The 15,353-nt window shown below is 44.3% G+C and overlaps 1 protein-coding gene across 2 annotated transcripts in view; it reads left to right on the forward strand.

Moving 5' to 3' along the window:
* Positions 1-15,353, forward strand: part of NCKIPSD (NCK interacting protein with SH3 domain) — a 98,675-nt gene that overhangs the window by 26,392 nt on the left and 56,930 nt on the right. For both annotated transcript variants that reach the window (XM_044451344.1, XM_044451345.1), the window contains exon 2: positions 13,470-13,582. In XM_044451344.1, coding sequence (XP_044307279.1) covers positions 13,470-13,582 — 113 coding nt within the window. The remainder of the gene's footprint in view (positions 1-13,469; positions 13,583-15,353) is intronic.

The raw sequence follows: 15,353 nt of genomic DNA on the forward strand, positions 1-15,353 counted from the left end.
GTTAACAGTTGCAATGTAACAGTGCAAAACCAGTGCATAGAAGGATATCAGATTAAAATGTAGTAAGGTGACAATTAAATCAGTGAAAAGACTGACAGATTAAAAAGTTTTCCAGGATCAATTTGAAGGGAAGGGCTGCATATTAAGTTCTTTAGGAAGGGAGATGCAAGGAGGTGGGGCCACCAGTATAAAAAAGCCCTTCTCTGGTGCACATTAATCAGATTTTTCTTAATGACAGGTCAGAATACTGGCCATTGAAAGGCTCAGATAGGTTAGCAGAGCTATAGACAGGCCTCCAAATAGCCTGGTCTCCAGCTAGGGATGTTTAAAGCAGAGGTGGGCAGCTTGTAAGCTGTAACATCTAGAGGGCCATAAATTACCCCCCTCTGCCTTAAAGGTTTACAATTGACACTTGAAACTGCGTCTAGGAACAAACAGGTAGCTGCTGCAACTCATGCAGAGTGGGCGTCACTGATGCATGACATGACTAATCATGTGAAACCTCAGCATTTTTGTAACGCTAAGCTTTCAGTGGTCTTCAGGTACATGAGCTTACAGTCCTTCCAAGAGTACTATAAAAAGATTAACTGTGAAATCCATTTTGTTGTAGGGGGAGGGGAAGACATTAGAGAGAGTGGCTTGGCTGAAGCTATCTAGTGCAGCCTTCCCCAACCTGGTGGCCTTCAGAGGCATCTGGACCGTGACTCCCAGAATTCCCATCCAGCAGAGCCATTGAATGGGAATTCTGGGTGTTGCAGTCCGAACGTGTTTGGAAGGCACAAGTTTGGAAAAGGCTGACATGATGAATTCATGGCCAAGAAGAGATCACCCTAAACCAGTATGCTAGCTCTGATAGCCATCTCTCTAGCTTCTGTTCCCACCTAAAGCTCCAGGGCAAACTGTTTCTGTTGACCTGAAGCAGAAAGGTATTGGAGGGTAATGCCATCCAGTCAGTGCTGAATTGACCTAAGGGAGCATCCCCTCCTAGTAATCCTGTTGGTGTGGGAAACATGGTGCCTTCTGCTAAATGCCTAGGTGGCCTTGTCCCCATTCCTATATCCAGGGGCAAACTCTCATGTGGCTTACATTTCCCGGGAGTACAATCCTCCCATTCAGTTTTCGAAGGAGAAATGTCAACTGTAGTCTCCAAAGAGGGAGAAGATGCCTGAAGCAGTTTGTGGTGCACCAGGGGTGGGGGCTCAGGTCACACCTGGGGCTGAATTGATTGCCAGGCATGGAAGTAAAGGGATGATGCAGGCAGATGACACATGGGAAGAAGAATATTTTCATTTTTCAAAGAATATGGCTAACTGTCGAGGGAGGATATGTAGCCAGTGGTGAGCTGTGGGGCTATGGAAGACAGGCTAAAGAAATCAATATTGTAATAAGGAAAGTGGATGAGGAGGAAGCTACTTTTCAGGCTTAAAAAATGAAACAAATAGATGAGTCAGCTTGGCACAGTTAATGAAAGGAAGCACTTCCATCGCAAACTGAATTACTTGAACTGGCTCCTCAGTCTGATCAAAATAGGCATCTTTCCCATTTTAATCACCGCTTCTTAAATTTGAGAGCTTATGTATGTCTTTCAAAAAATCACAAAATAAAGATTAGCTCTTGCATGCAAATATGTATGCGTGCATATGTGTATGAGACACTTGAATAAACTTATTTTTTCTTGTGCCCACCTTCCAGTCTCCCAAAGTCTTGTGACTGGTGTTCCTCTTAGAAAACCCTAACAAATGGCAGCTGGTTATCCTAACTACTTATAGTTATCCTACAGATTATGGCCCTGTTTATCTTTATTTACAAACACAACATTGCTATAAAGGTATCTGAACTGCTGCTCCAAGATATATTGTAGCTTTTGTTTCTGACAAAAACAGGGAAATTGGCCCATGTTGCCCAAGAGTCCTTCTTGTGCTAAACTGTTAAGTCCCGCTATGTTTCTGAAGTGCTGCTTGTGGCCGAAGATCTCTCAATGAGTGACGCAGGTGACAGAAGGCCAACACTCCCTTCAAGTGCTCACGTGGCTTAGTGATGCTGGTACTGACCCTCAAGAAGGAATTTATCCCAGCCTTATCTGGAGATGCCAGTATTTCAGCCTGGGTTTTTCTGCATGCAGAACATCTGCTGTACTGTTGAACTCAGCTGTTTCCCCTGCACTCATTACTTACTCAGGCCAAAAATCTGCATCTGTGTTCATGGTGGTGAGGGTGGCAATGGCTCCTAGAGCTGCCTCTCCATCCCAGTTGCTCAGGAACAGCAGAGAGGGAATGCTGTCACCCTCATATTCTGCTTGTGGGATTCCCAGAGGCGGCAGATTGTGGGAACAGAACATTGGACTAGACAGGGCTTTACTCTGATCCAAGAGGGTTTTTCTTGGGTTTTGCTATTTTGCAAAATGTAAAATTAGATTCTAGCTTACCCATGTTAACATATTTCCCCTATTCATGGGAGGGGAAACCATACTCCACACCAGTGGATAGTAACTGAGGCCTGATCTTGGGTGGCTTGGAAATTTAGCAATGGTAATAAAGTAAATATAGCTGCTTATCCGAGTGCTATATTTTGTGCTAAGTCACCAAAAATCTTTTGCCATTGCAAGTTCCACATGCCACGCCTGCATCACAAGGAATTGTATTTTTTTGTTGTCTCTTTGTTACCAGAGAATCACATGATAATGAACTGTGGTGGGGATCATTTGGAATTTATTTGCAATAGGAATGTGTGTAGTCCTTTTCACTGGGCAGTGATAGCCCGAGGGTGACCCTATTTTAGGAAAACAACCCTGCGTGAACAACCTAATTTCATATAGGTATTCCTGTAGTGGCAGGCAGAGCCATGTCCTCCAGATCAAAATAAAAAATGTTCAGTGAACATCTCAAGGTTCCTTTAAAGTTTGTGCTGATGCCTTTAAATTTCACAATGACAGCTTTGTAGGAAGAAGTGCAGGCTGCTCTGTCAGGCCCTTGGGTTCTCTTCCGCTTGCTGTTAAAAAGATCCTTGGGATTTATGTCTCTAGTTTGCTGTTCTCTTTGTACAATTTTTCTCACATCTGTCCAGGAAGAAAAATGTAACTAGTGGCACTTTCTTCCAAGTCTGTCCCCTGCGCATAAGGGAGATGCCTTCCCCTCATTAGTAGCTTTATTAAAATACACATGGCTTTGCTTATGTAGCGTCTACCTGAAGGCTTCATTTTGAGATTGCTTTTGCTTTTTTCCCTCATGCAGGAGGCAGAGTTTCAAGCTTCCCCTTTGAGGCTTCATTGATTCCTTTCTCTCCAGCCCTGGCCTTCTCTCCCACTTTGCAGTTGGCCAGCTCACTGTTGACAGTAGGGCCATGCAGGTGCTGGCAGCTTTCCTTTAATAACTACTTGCTGATGTTGGCTATTGATCAAGCAGTGAGCTGAACCTTCAGCTCCAGGGAGTAAGGTCAGTTTATTCTTCCTCACTTTTCCCGTCATGTGAAGTCAGTACAGGAAACTTTTTTGGAACTGAGAGTGCTTCAAAACTCATAGCTAATCTTTCGGTATCTGGAAAGAAGCATTATCTACCACAAATCTGCAAAGCAGAAGTAATGGATTTTTCTCCTCCTCCACTCCTGGAGGAAATGGATGCAATATGCACATTCCTGTGTTTATTAATGTTCTGGCCACCCATAAACTGTCTTGTTCCTGTTCCCATTCCCCCTTCCCCACCTTTCCTCTTTCCCCACTTTTCCCCATTAATTTTCTCTTTTTTTCTTTTCTTTTTTGTGGGGGAGGGGAACAGGATGATGTAGCGGTCTTCTCATAAATGGCAGATTTGAAGGAAGGTCTGAGTTAATCTAGTCCAACTTCCTGCCTATTTATCCTTGGTCTGAATAAAGTCCATTATAAAACACATGAACAGAGTTTGTTCTTTGCTCTTTTCCATGATGGGAAAAGATTGGGAGTATATCATAATTTGCTATTCACTGCTAACGTTTTTAGAGGTGGAAGATGGTAGGGGTTTCTTTAAGTGTGATGGCAGACTTTCTGTAATGCAAAATGGGTAGTTGGATAGTAGATGTAACAGCGTTTCCATACCTGAATAGCTATAGTCTTACTCATTTTTGGAGTCTCTGCTTAATGAACCGATCTAGATAAGATATATACAATTTGCTGGAAATTGAAGTCTTAGTTAAAAATTGATTTTACAGTCTTCTAAGGTTGCTTTTGGCAGAATAGCTCTGACTGGTTTTTCCCAGGCTGCCATAGGAAAAGCAGCTCCCTATAAATCAGGATGTCCCCTGCCAGGAAATACAGGGCTTTCTGAAATAGTTTTCTGCATTTCCTCTGTTTATTTTGAGTGTTAGTCTAAAATAGTGTAAAGTGTCTGCCTGCCTGAGGTGCTGTGAGCCTGCAGACTGAATAAGCCGGCACGAATCCCCCACACCAAGGCACCATGGAACTATGCAAAGCAATTTGGATTGTATTTAACCCAACGTACTGGAAGAACGATCTGCTCAGATGTCACTTTTAGCTAACACCATGTACTTTGTGTCTGCTGTTTGTACAGGCGTGATTAGGGCAGTTTCTACACTTCTTCTCCTATATTTTTATTGCAAGGAATGTAATTTTCACATAAGGGAAAGAACATAGCTATAGTTGAACCTGACGAGGCTGAATTCCATTATCCTGCTTTTTAGACTACAGCTATTACTGTTGAATCCATGCTCCATAGCCAGATTTGTTTGGGAAGGAATAGCTGCAGAGGTGAAGAAGGGTTTTGTTTCTTCCCAGTAGGATTTTTCTCGAGATAAATTTAGCTGTTGGAGTACTCTGTAGCAGTTTGCCACTGAATTTAGGCAGCAAACACCAGATTTTCTCCTTGAGACATGGAGTATGGCCTGTGGCAGTTCTGAGCGAGAGATCTTGCTGGTCTCCGACTGTGCAGGAAGGTTCGCTCCAACTTTCTCCCACGTGGATGCATGCACATGGCCAGCTGTCTGGCTCATAGAGGAATTTAAGAGCCTGAACTGTCCTACTTTTTTCATTCTGTCCTACAGCATAGGCCCTGTACAAGCGTGACACTTAACCGTGCTTAAGAGAGAGCCAGTGGGGTGCAGTGGTGAAGAGCGTATGTCTGGGACTTGGGCAATCCAGGTGCTAGTCCCTATACAGCCATGGAGCCAACTGGGTGACTTTGGGCCAGTCACAGACTCTCAGCCCACCCTTCCTTCCAGGGTTGTTGTTGTTGTGGGAATAAGATTGTAAGGAAAAGGAGAAGAATGGGGTAAGCTGCTTTTGAGTTCTTGTTTTTTAAAAAGTGGGATATAAATCTAAGAAACAAAACACAGTTTGTTTGCCAAACATGACAATGTGCTAACACTGATCAGATTCACACAAAATGCTAAGCCATGGTAACTTCAAAACCAGAACGTTGTGCACACTTGACACGCTTATGGGAGGGTTTTGTAACACGTCTGGGCTCACCGCCTCATCCAAACCTGAATGACATAACAAGCCCAGGCTCTGGGTCAGCCTCCAAGTAGCACTTTGTAGCAGGTGTCGGCTGCACGCTGCTGCCATGAGCCCCATTCAGGGCTTGAGGTGGTGGCATGCAGCTGTGGCTCCACCCATCATTTTGGGCTAGCAGGGAATGGGTTGCTTGAGCCGCTTGACTAAGGGGCCCGCCTCTTCCCTGCCATGACGACCAGCTGCCTGGGGAGAAGGACAAGCTGTGCACTGATCCGCCTCCTCTGGAAGAGAACAGCCATGTGAGACTCGCAGCCCCCCTGTCTAGTGGTGCCCCCAGCAGACGACAGGGCAGGGCTCTGATTGGCCTCTGCTGGGAGACTGAGCAAAGGGAAGTGTGGGGCTTGGGTGGGTGGTGTGCCACAGCGCCACGGGCCTCTGCTGTTCACCGCCCTTTGAGCCCCAGAGATGCCGGAAGCGCAGGCTGGCCCTCGAATAAGCCTGCTCTGTTGGCATTGGCTCCTCTCCTGGGTGTGGAGGGGTGCTGCTGCTTGCGATTACTGCTCACATTGTGCTATCAAGCAGGAGTTCTTCTTGCACATGCTCCTGCGTGTCATGCGGCTGGAACGGCGTGCAAGTGCCCCCGATCCACCTGTGCCCCACTGCAGCTCAAGTTTCACAGTGGCAGGTACAGGAAGGAAAACATGCTGCTTCTACAGGGTCCCCTGGGGTGGCTGCAGGACTGAGCGGGGAAGGGGGCACCCTACTCCCATTGTGCCCGGTCATTTGGGGGCACATCAGGGATAGCATACCATGCAAGGCCTTTCTCTCAGTGTCTAAAGAGTCAGCCATCAAGCAGGATATGAAATCCTGGGTTGGGGCAGGTTTTGCTTTAAACACGAAGTATTAACTCAGCACCGAGCAAGCTGTAATGCAGGCAACTTCCTTACTTCTCCCGTCACTCTGGTACTGCCCTCACTTTGGCATCTCTGGGGTATGAAGATGGGGGCCAGTAGCAAGCATGATTTCCACAGCTGCCAAGGCCATGCAAACTAGCAAAAAATCATGCTCAGGCATTTCATTTAGCCGTTGCTCTCTCTGCTGTCAGGCTGCAGGCTTTTCTAAAGAACTCAGGTCTGATTTTAGCTGCAGTTAAGACCACAAACCAGTTAGTGTTAACTGTGAGTAAGCATCATGTCTGCCCAGGGCCACAGTGGTAGAAATCTTGGTGTGTTGATGGTTCTCCATCAGCAGGGACAGGAAGTACATTCAAGCTATTCATGTCACTTGCTTGCACGTAGGAGAGTTATCACACATGAACCAAGGCCTCAAAGTGCAGAAAGCCCCTTGCCTCTAATTCAGCACATGACCTTGAGAATGAAACTGCTTCAGGTCTGCGTTGCATCCCCTCAAATTGGGTGGGACAAGGAAGGAGCATGGTGCTTAAACTAACCTTCCCAAAGGAAAGGAAAAGCTTGGTTTGAAAGGCACATTTTTCAGTGGCTTGTCATATCTGTAATAGGCCCATTGCCTTAAATATGTAAATTGCACGCACAGCGCATGCCTGCAGTCCATCTTTGATTCTGTCAGAGCACCCTATAAGATCCCATTTGCCTAGAAGAATGGCTTTCTGAAAGGTATGATTATTCTAGACTGCTGAACAAGCTCTCCTATGTGACTGGCATTTAAACAACCATAGTGTTTGGTAGAATGACACTTAGAGAAGTACTCCGCAGGAGTGATGTTGTGTGTGTGTAAGTGTATTGAAGGGAGGGAGAAAATGGAAGAAGGAAAGTGGTGGGGGGATGGGGCATAAAAAGGATCATACTACCGTCATATGTTTTTCTGAATGCTACAAAAGCTGCCTGAATTGACTGCAGTCAGAGGGAAGCAATGACTGCAAATGGAAAGAGAAATTTTAATGGGGAAAGGGAACGGAAGCTCCTTTCTAAACTCTGCTGAGTGCTTTGAACACTTTCATATATGTTCTGTAGCTGGATTAAACTGGAAAAATAGAGGTGTAAACACAATCTGTTCTTTTAGTGTTGAGAAATGAGCACTTTTTCTCTGTTGTGCTAAAGCACAGACCTGAAGTGGTGGGATGGAACTCTATATTTTTGAAAGGTAGATGGAGAGGCCCTTAGAATCCTATAATTAGATATTCCACTACTTGTCCATGTTATAGCAGAGAGATTAGCAGGATCCATGCCTCATTTCGCGACTGTAAAGAAAACCGCATCTACTCAATCCATGTGTGGTGGTCCTGAGTCAGTCTGCATCAGCCTAAGCTGTCGGACTGCTGCTTCCAGCATCCCTCAGCTGGGTAGTCGAACACCTCTGAAGGTCACCAGATTGGGAAAGGCTGATCTGCACCAACCATTGTGCAGGAGTACCATTTCCTACTGGTGGGGTTCCCACTGGAGTGACTGGTTAGCCTCTGTGGACAGGAAGCTGGCCTGCTTCAGGGCAGCTCTACTTTTTTCTAATGTTCTAAACTATTCCCAGGGTCAGGTGAGTGCTCCACATTACGCCCACTGTGGGGAGAAGCTCCCACTGCAGTGCAGAAGCTGTTTCGGTCTGTCTGGTTCATCCAGTGTGTAAGCCAGTGCTTAGACTTCTTCCATTTGAGGCATGCTTCTGTGTCGCTTCCTGCTCCTCGCTCGTATTATCATAGACCTCAATACTCTTCATCCAGTTTCTTTAGTGGTTGTTTGGGCAGGAGAAACAATGTTGTACCATTAAAGCATCTATCTTTATTAAACAGGAAGAAAAACTAGTAATTCCGATGGTTGCTTTAACAGAATGTCATATTCCAAGTAGGGTGCTTAAGGTAACTCCTGAACTGTTAATAAATCTTAGAAATAAAGAAGGTGCCAACACCTGTCTGAGTACACACCTAAGAACAGAAGAAGAGCCCTGTTGAGTCTGTTTCCTTCCTTCAGCTGCCACCTGGCAGCACCTGTTCTATCATGCTGCAGAAGAGGTGGAAAGCAGGCTGCTTCATTAGCTTTGATGAGAGGATAGCCATTGTCTTCCTGCTGCTCTCTCTGAACAGTTTCCGGTGAACTGGACCTTATGAGAACTACTATTTAGTTTAGAGTTGGTGGCTGAGTTTGCATTTTTCCTCTTCCTTCCCAACCCTTTTCATTCGTTGTGCCATGTAGAATGGGTAGGTTCTTTCTGGTATTATTAGTTGCACATTCTGGGAACGTTTTGGCTTTATAAAAAGGTGAATTAAGCATTAGAGATCTTTCAATTACCTGGGATCATAATCTAAAATATATGGACGTATAACCCATGTGCTTTTTGCTCCACACAATTATATCTACTTAGACAAGGGGGTAGAGGTGGAAATTGGAATAATGAATTTCTGTCTGGCTTCTCATGTAGATGCAAGGACAATCAGCAAGTTCATTTGCATAAAGACTGGATTCAAGTTTCGCAGCAGTTGCCAGTCTGCTACTTCTGGAAACTGTTTCTCCATGGGCTGATTCATAGTGACCATGTTGTTAGCCATAAATATTGATTATTTACTGTAATACAATACATTGGCTTCAATTTATTCTAACATAGAATTAAGTATGCTTAAATCTGTTGAAAACACTTGGCTTAAGCCGGCTTTGTGTTCTATTTACAATGTAAGACATCACAGCTCATTTATTTCCTACATTTTTTTATCTTTTACTAAGTGAAAAAAATAGGCTTAAATTCAGCTAATTGCATGTAGGAACATAGCTCCCCGCCTGGAAGTTTACAGGTGGTAGAATGGGACTTCTGTCTTCTCTTCTCCCCCCGCACTCTCTAAATTTGTTCACAGAGTATATTAAAAAAAATTAATGATTTGGAAAACATTGCCCATTTTTTGCTCCCTGAATATGATGCCAATGGGGAATCTCAAGTGCTTCTGAAATCGAGAGGGCTGTGTGCTTGGGTTTGGAGGGGTATCAGTTCTCTGATAGAGCAGGTTTGCAACATATGGATGCTCCTGGAGCCAATTTTCTTGCTTGAAGAATGAGTAGTAGCCATGACATGGACGTGCTTTTAACAGTAGCGGTTGGGCCAGTCAGGTACCCTATCCCCAAAACCAGACTTTGGATGCCATTTGTCATTCATGTGTAGGCCTGGGGGACACACTCATGTCATGCTGTTGAACAGAGTGGCCTTAGTCACCTCCTTGAGCAAGAGGAAATATGAAAACAAATTCAGCCAGTGCTGTTGCCACTGCAAGGTTTTCTGATCCTTATTCAACATAACCATTTTGATTTGGAAAGCCCTTTGCAGCCCATAGTTAATGTGACTGTTGAGCATGTATCTCTGCATATGAGCCCTTTGCCCTGGATGGCCTTGGCCAGACTGGGCAATTGAAGGAAACAAGCGCTGCTGTGACAAGCTGCTCTGTCTGGCCGGACTGGCTGCAGATGATGGGAATTGCAATCTGAGACATGTGGAAGGCACTGGCATTGGAAAAGCTGTACTGTAACGTGGAACGTGATCTTTGCAGTAGCCACAAGGTGGTAAGACTTGCAGTTTCTGTAGGTGGTGAAGGTTTTGAGAGCTAACTTGGTGCATCTCATGTGGTGGTATTGCTGTTTTAGTGAATGTAGGTAACTGATCGTTGTATATTTTAACTGCTGCAAAGGTTACTTGACTGGTGAAATAAGGGAGCATACTTTAGCATATAATGTTGGCGTGATAATTGTAGTTTTGGAAGCCCTGTATATGAGTGGAATAGCATTGCACTCTTAAGCATGATACAGGCACAGTTTGTGTGGAGAATCTTTCATTGTGTATAAAAGGGAAATCATGTAGTGACTGACTCCCAGGATCAGAAAGAGGAGGGAGGGTGAAGGGAACTCCAGATGAGATGGGAGCTGACACAGATATGCTGAATGTCTCAATTGTTCACTTTAAGCTGACATCAGGGAGCTGATGTCACAGGAATCTCACACACACACACACACACACACAGAGAGAGAGAGAGAGAGAGAGAGAGAGAGCGTGAGCGCATGAGCAAGCTTTTACATCCTAGTGAGATGTAAAAGAACACAGAATATTCCTAAAGTAACAGCTTCCAAGTTAGTCACTCTTGTCTCAGAAATGAGGCTGTTTCCTTTGATCCTCTCTGTGCTAAGTAGCCATTGCTTCCCCCCTCACTACCAGTATGCTAATGGTCTTAATTACATGCACTGATGGGGCGGGGGAGGTGGCAGATCCATAGTGTGGGCAGAAAATTGGTCCTTCCCACCTACCCTTCACTTCCTTTCTACTCTGAATGTAAATGATTGTTTTGCTGGTTCTCTGCAAATGGGACTCAATCTCCTGTTTAGATTTTTGGCACACAAGTCATTTCTGCTCCAGGCATCTCCAACCTGGTGCCCTTCAAATGGATTAGATTCTGGGAGTTTCATCTAAGGAAAAGTTCCAGGTGGAAGAAGGCTGCTGCTTCCATAGGGAATGCTAAGAGTGCTTTCTCACACAGCTATATAAAAATACCAAGGTACTGTCTCTCAGAGTACACTTGGGCTTACTGTTTTAATGAGCCCACAGCACCATCCCAACATCATTCAACATCTGTGTTCCTTCCTCTGGATCTTCTCCTAAGCCAGCATTTGTCATACATTATGTCAAACAGTATGACTTGAAAGTTTCCCAATTCATCTTGACCTTTAAAGACCAGCTAACAATATCATAGAAGCTAAGTTTCAAGGCAGAGAGTTTCAATTCCCTTTATCACACTTGAAAAAAACCAATTATGTACTGTTCACAGGAAATTACACATTTGGCATAATAATTTTTAATGCAGGCAGAACCTACACAGGTTTATCAGAAGTTGTATTCTGCTGCAAGAACACCAGGGATCACAGCTCCTTAGGGGACAGGAGCCTTTTCCTGTGAAAGCCTTGCCTGAGGCTAATCAAGATATGTGCTTTATAAGGTTTCCAGCACAGGGCAGGAGAGGGAAGCCAGAGGAGGTTAAAGATGGTCATCATTTTCTAGTTTTTATTTCGAGTTTGCTGAAGAGCTGCTTCTTGAGTTTCCTCCAGTAGCTCTGTTCAAGGCTTCTGCGTCAATGACGGTAGGGACTCTCTCATTAACTCTGGTGGGGCTACTTGGCTTATCCTGGGCTCTGCTGTGTAACATTAGATGTTAGGCTCCCAGCACTGGTGAAAGTAGAATCTTATATCATCCTCCAGCTTGGAGATCCTCACCAGCCAATGTTATCAGGGCAGCGGTAGGTGCTGCTAGTCATGCTGCTGAACTGGAGGGAAGTACAGTGAGCGTGAGCGGCATCTCCGTGTAAACAGCCTCAGGTGGGTGGGGAAGAGGGTTGGCCACGATTTGCCCAGTACTGGAATGGCAAAAAGGGGTTGGATTGAAAAGAGTTTCCCGGTAGGGGAGGGAGCAAGAGAGGGCTGGATAGTTCTGCTGATGGTGCTGAAACTGCTGGCCTGCAAGTGCAGCCTTGTGCAGGGACCTTTTGGCTAATGGTCGATGACAGAAGCCATGCTTGAGTGTATTAAACACATGATGGTTGACAGGAGCTTCCATCTCAGAAGCTAAACCCAACATCTCAGGGTCCCAGATGGACTCTAAGGAATGGTCCAGGTAGCCATGGTCCCACCCCATTTCTCAGCTGTTGTGCAATTCTGCCTGCCTTAAAAAATGTTGAAATTCCTCTCCGTAGAGCTCATAGCTGCTACAAACAAGAGTACAATATACTGGGGTAGGGTTATATTTTTGGCTCTGCTAGCTTTGCCTTTGCTCTGTCCACCACTGGAAAGCAGCCTCCAAAATGAACTTGCCCCTCAGGTTAAAAGTGTCTCTACTCCTTTGTTGAAGGAAGTTTATAAATAGAATTAGCCATATTCTTGAATGGCAAGAATTTCTTTCTTGGCTTCACCTCAGCATAATGCCTTTTCCATTTTCCCACCACTCATTCTTTTTCCAAACTCTCTTTTGTTTCCTTAATTCTCCTTTCCAATTTACTGCCAATAGCAGCACATACAATGAATGTGAGAGGTTGCATTATCAGTAACTCAAATCTTGGAGGGTCAGTAGGCCATGGCTGGGGGATACAATGAACTTCAAGGCTATGTGTCTACAGCTTCACCAATGCAGGAGGCTGGAACCAGCAATCTCTGGAGTTCATTTCTTGCAGCGGAAGCATCCTAGAGTTCTGATTCAAATAATGTTTTGGTCAGTTCAAGACCTATTCTTTGTCATAAAAATACTTAGCCAAAACATTACACAAGTTGAAGGGATTTCTTGGGGAACAATTAGCACATGCAATAAAGACACAGGCTAGAATCTGGGTCATTTCAGCCGCAGCATAAAGATAGCCACAGGTGAAAGCCTCAAAGGGACTAGCAAGTGCTGTGAATCACAAGTAGCCATGCCAGGTACCTGGGTGTGTACATGAACATGCTAATGACTACATTTTGGGGAACCGGGGATGGCAGGGTTGCAGTAGAGCGTGACGGCAGCCTTCCGTTTTCCCATAGGCATGCAAAGACAGCCAAAGGAAATAAACTTGAAATTGTCATAACATGCAGTGGAGGGTAGAAGAGTCACTGTGGCAATTTGAATGTGCAATTGATCTGCTGTGCTGCGCCTCTGAAGTTCTGCCATTGATCTTGGTGTAATGAATAGCGGGGGCTCCAGGGCCCAGGATGCTGGGGTGGCTCTGGGACGTATCCTCCACTGCTTTCAGACAAATGTTTTTCTCCTCTGCTAATAAATCTTGCACAGGCAGAATCTATTTTGTATATATTTTTAAAGCACACCTGCACCCCCCCCCAGGGTGTTTTGTGTACATTTTTAAAGAAACCTTTATTAAATATCTATGAGAAATAAAATGGGGGAATTGATTTCTACTACAAACACATGCTGTGGATGTGTGTGCTAAAGCAATGAGAAGGTATCAAAGGGTGTGGTGTCTAAAAACAGAGCTGAGATGGCTCCATTTCTCAGTTTCATATTGCCATAAATTTTGAGGGGGTGGAAGTGCTTAATAGCATGTTGTATTCCTTAGGTGCTGGAACAAGATGTGGTTTTGCAGTCGATTGACAGAGCTATTGAGGCCATTCATAATGTGGCAATGAAGAACGGGGGGAAATACAACCTGGAACAGAGGGATGTTCTCCAGTAAGTAAAGCAAGCAGAAATAATACAGGCTGTGTGGAAATGTTGTTAATGCAGAGCTAGGTGCCTTTGAACCATTCATTGACTCTCAGATATACCTCAGAAGACTGGTATGAGGATGAAATGGAGGGAGGCGGATTATGTAAACTGCTTAGGGTTCCTTGCAGGAAAAAAGATGGGATTAAATAGAATTTGTAAAACGTAGATGAACTGAGAGCAATTTAAGACCCACAGTTCACATTCAGAGTCACACTAGATATTATGGCAAACACTAACCTGTACCTTTTCACTCTTCTTTCTTTCCTCTTACTCAAAGCATTTATTTCCACTTATTCACCAAACTTTCTTACTCCAGTACCATCAATGAACTGTTTCACACAATCAGAAAATCCAGAGTTGTTAGGAGCTGTGCAGGAGCAGAGTGCCCCAGCTTCTACCACTTGATCACTTCTGGTGCACTAAGCAGGGATGCCCTGTCTCTGGGTTGTTCTCTATGATATCTGAACCCAGAATTCTGGGTTTCTGAGGGAGAAACTACCCAGAGTTATAACCCAAGAATGAACTATACCAGTATTTCTTTTTATTCATTCTGTGGGATATGGTAAGGAATCTCCTTCCAATCCATATTAATTGGAAGATTTTAGAAAGATGGATTGTAAATGCTGAAAATGATAGATATTTATTTGAGATTTTGGCCTTCCCATGTAATGCATATTACACAGGCAGTTCCAGAGCTACAAACACGTTCCATTCCTGAGAAAATGGAAATCCATCTTTAAGTGGAATTTGTGTGTAAGTTTGAACACACATGGTTAGGGGCACAGGAGCTCCATGAAAGTGGAAGAACCATGAATATCTCTACCCACCCCCATCCAAATTCACCAGTGCTGCCTCTTTGCAGCAAACAAATGCCGAATGGGTGGGGCAGGAAGGCATGCTTTGGAGGCCCCTTCTCTCCCCTTTTGTATCCTCTCTATGGTGATGCTTTGGAGGTCTTCCTCTCTCCCCTTTCACTTCCTCCCTCTCTATGGTGATGACAATTTTCTACAGTAATTTAAAAAAATTAGTAGACTTTATGGCACCTCTTTTGTAAGTGCAGTGTGCTCATAACTCAAATGTTCATAACTTGGGAACTCCCTGTGCATTATTTATTTGTTCTAAATGAATCTGGTGAATTGGGTGGCATTCTTGCTCTTAAAGTAACTCTGCTTGGCCTGCCTTTTGTCCATTCCTGTTTTCTGCATTCCAAATGCAACAAAGTTTATAGGCTACTGTATTAGGGACCAGATTATTGCTCATTCTTTTGTTCATCTCATGCATAGATGTGGGTATAATGCAAACTGAGGTGGTCATGCACCAAAGAATGCTGTCAAATTCTGAATTATCTTTTGAGAATGAGGATATTTTGGGGGGCAATGTAGTGGGATATATATTATCTAGTGCTCTGCTAAAAATGGCTCTCACATTTTCAACCATTCTTATTTGAAAGAAAAGAAATTACTTTTGAAAACAATTCAAAGGAGAAGAAAAATTTGGAAAATTACTTCTGGGTTGGGATTATGGTTCTTGCACTCACCTTACTTAAGAGGGGGGCAAGGAGTATGTGTAAGTATCCTGTTTTCCATTGTACCATAATTTATCTGGTCTCCATGGCTTTCCACGCTTGAATTAACGCTTGGAAGGCATCATGGATTCACTGCTCCCAGGCAGGGGCAAGTCAGATCAGGAAGTGTGGGCAGCTTGGCAGACTGCAGAGCGATAGAGTGCTGTGCAG

Source organism: Varanus komodoensis, unplaced genomic scaffold, assembly GCF_004798865.1.
Source record: "Varanus komodoensis strain SLA01 unplaced genomic scaffold, ASM479886v1 scaffold6_2, whole genome shotgun sequence".
Taxonomy (NCBI): Eukaryota; Metazoa; Chordata; class Lepidosauria; order Squamata; family Varanidae; genus Varanus; species Varanus komodoensis.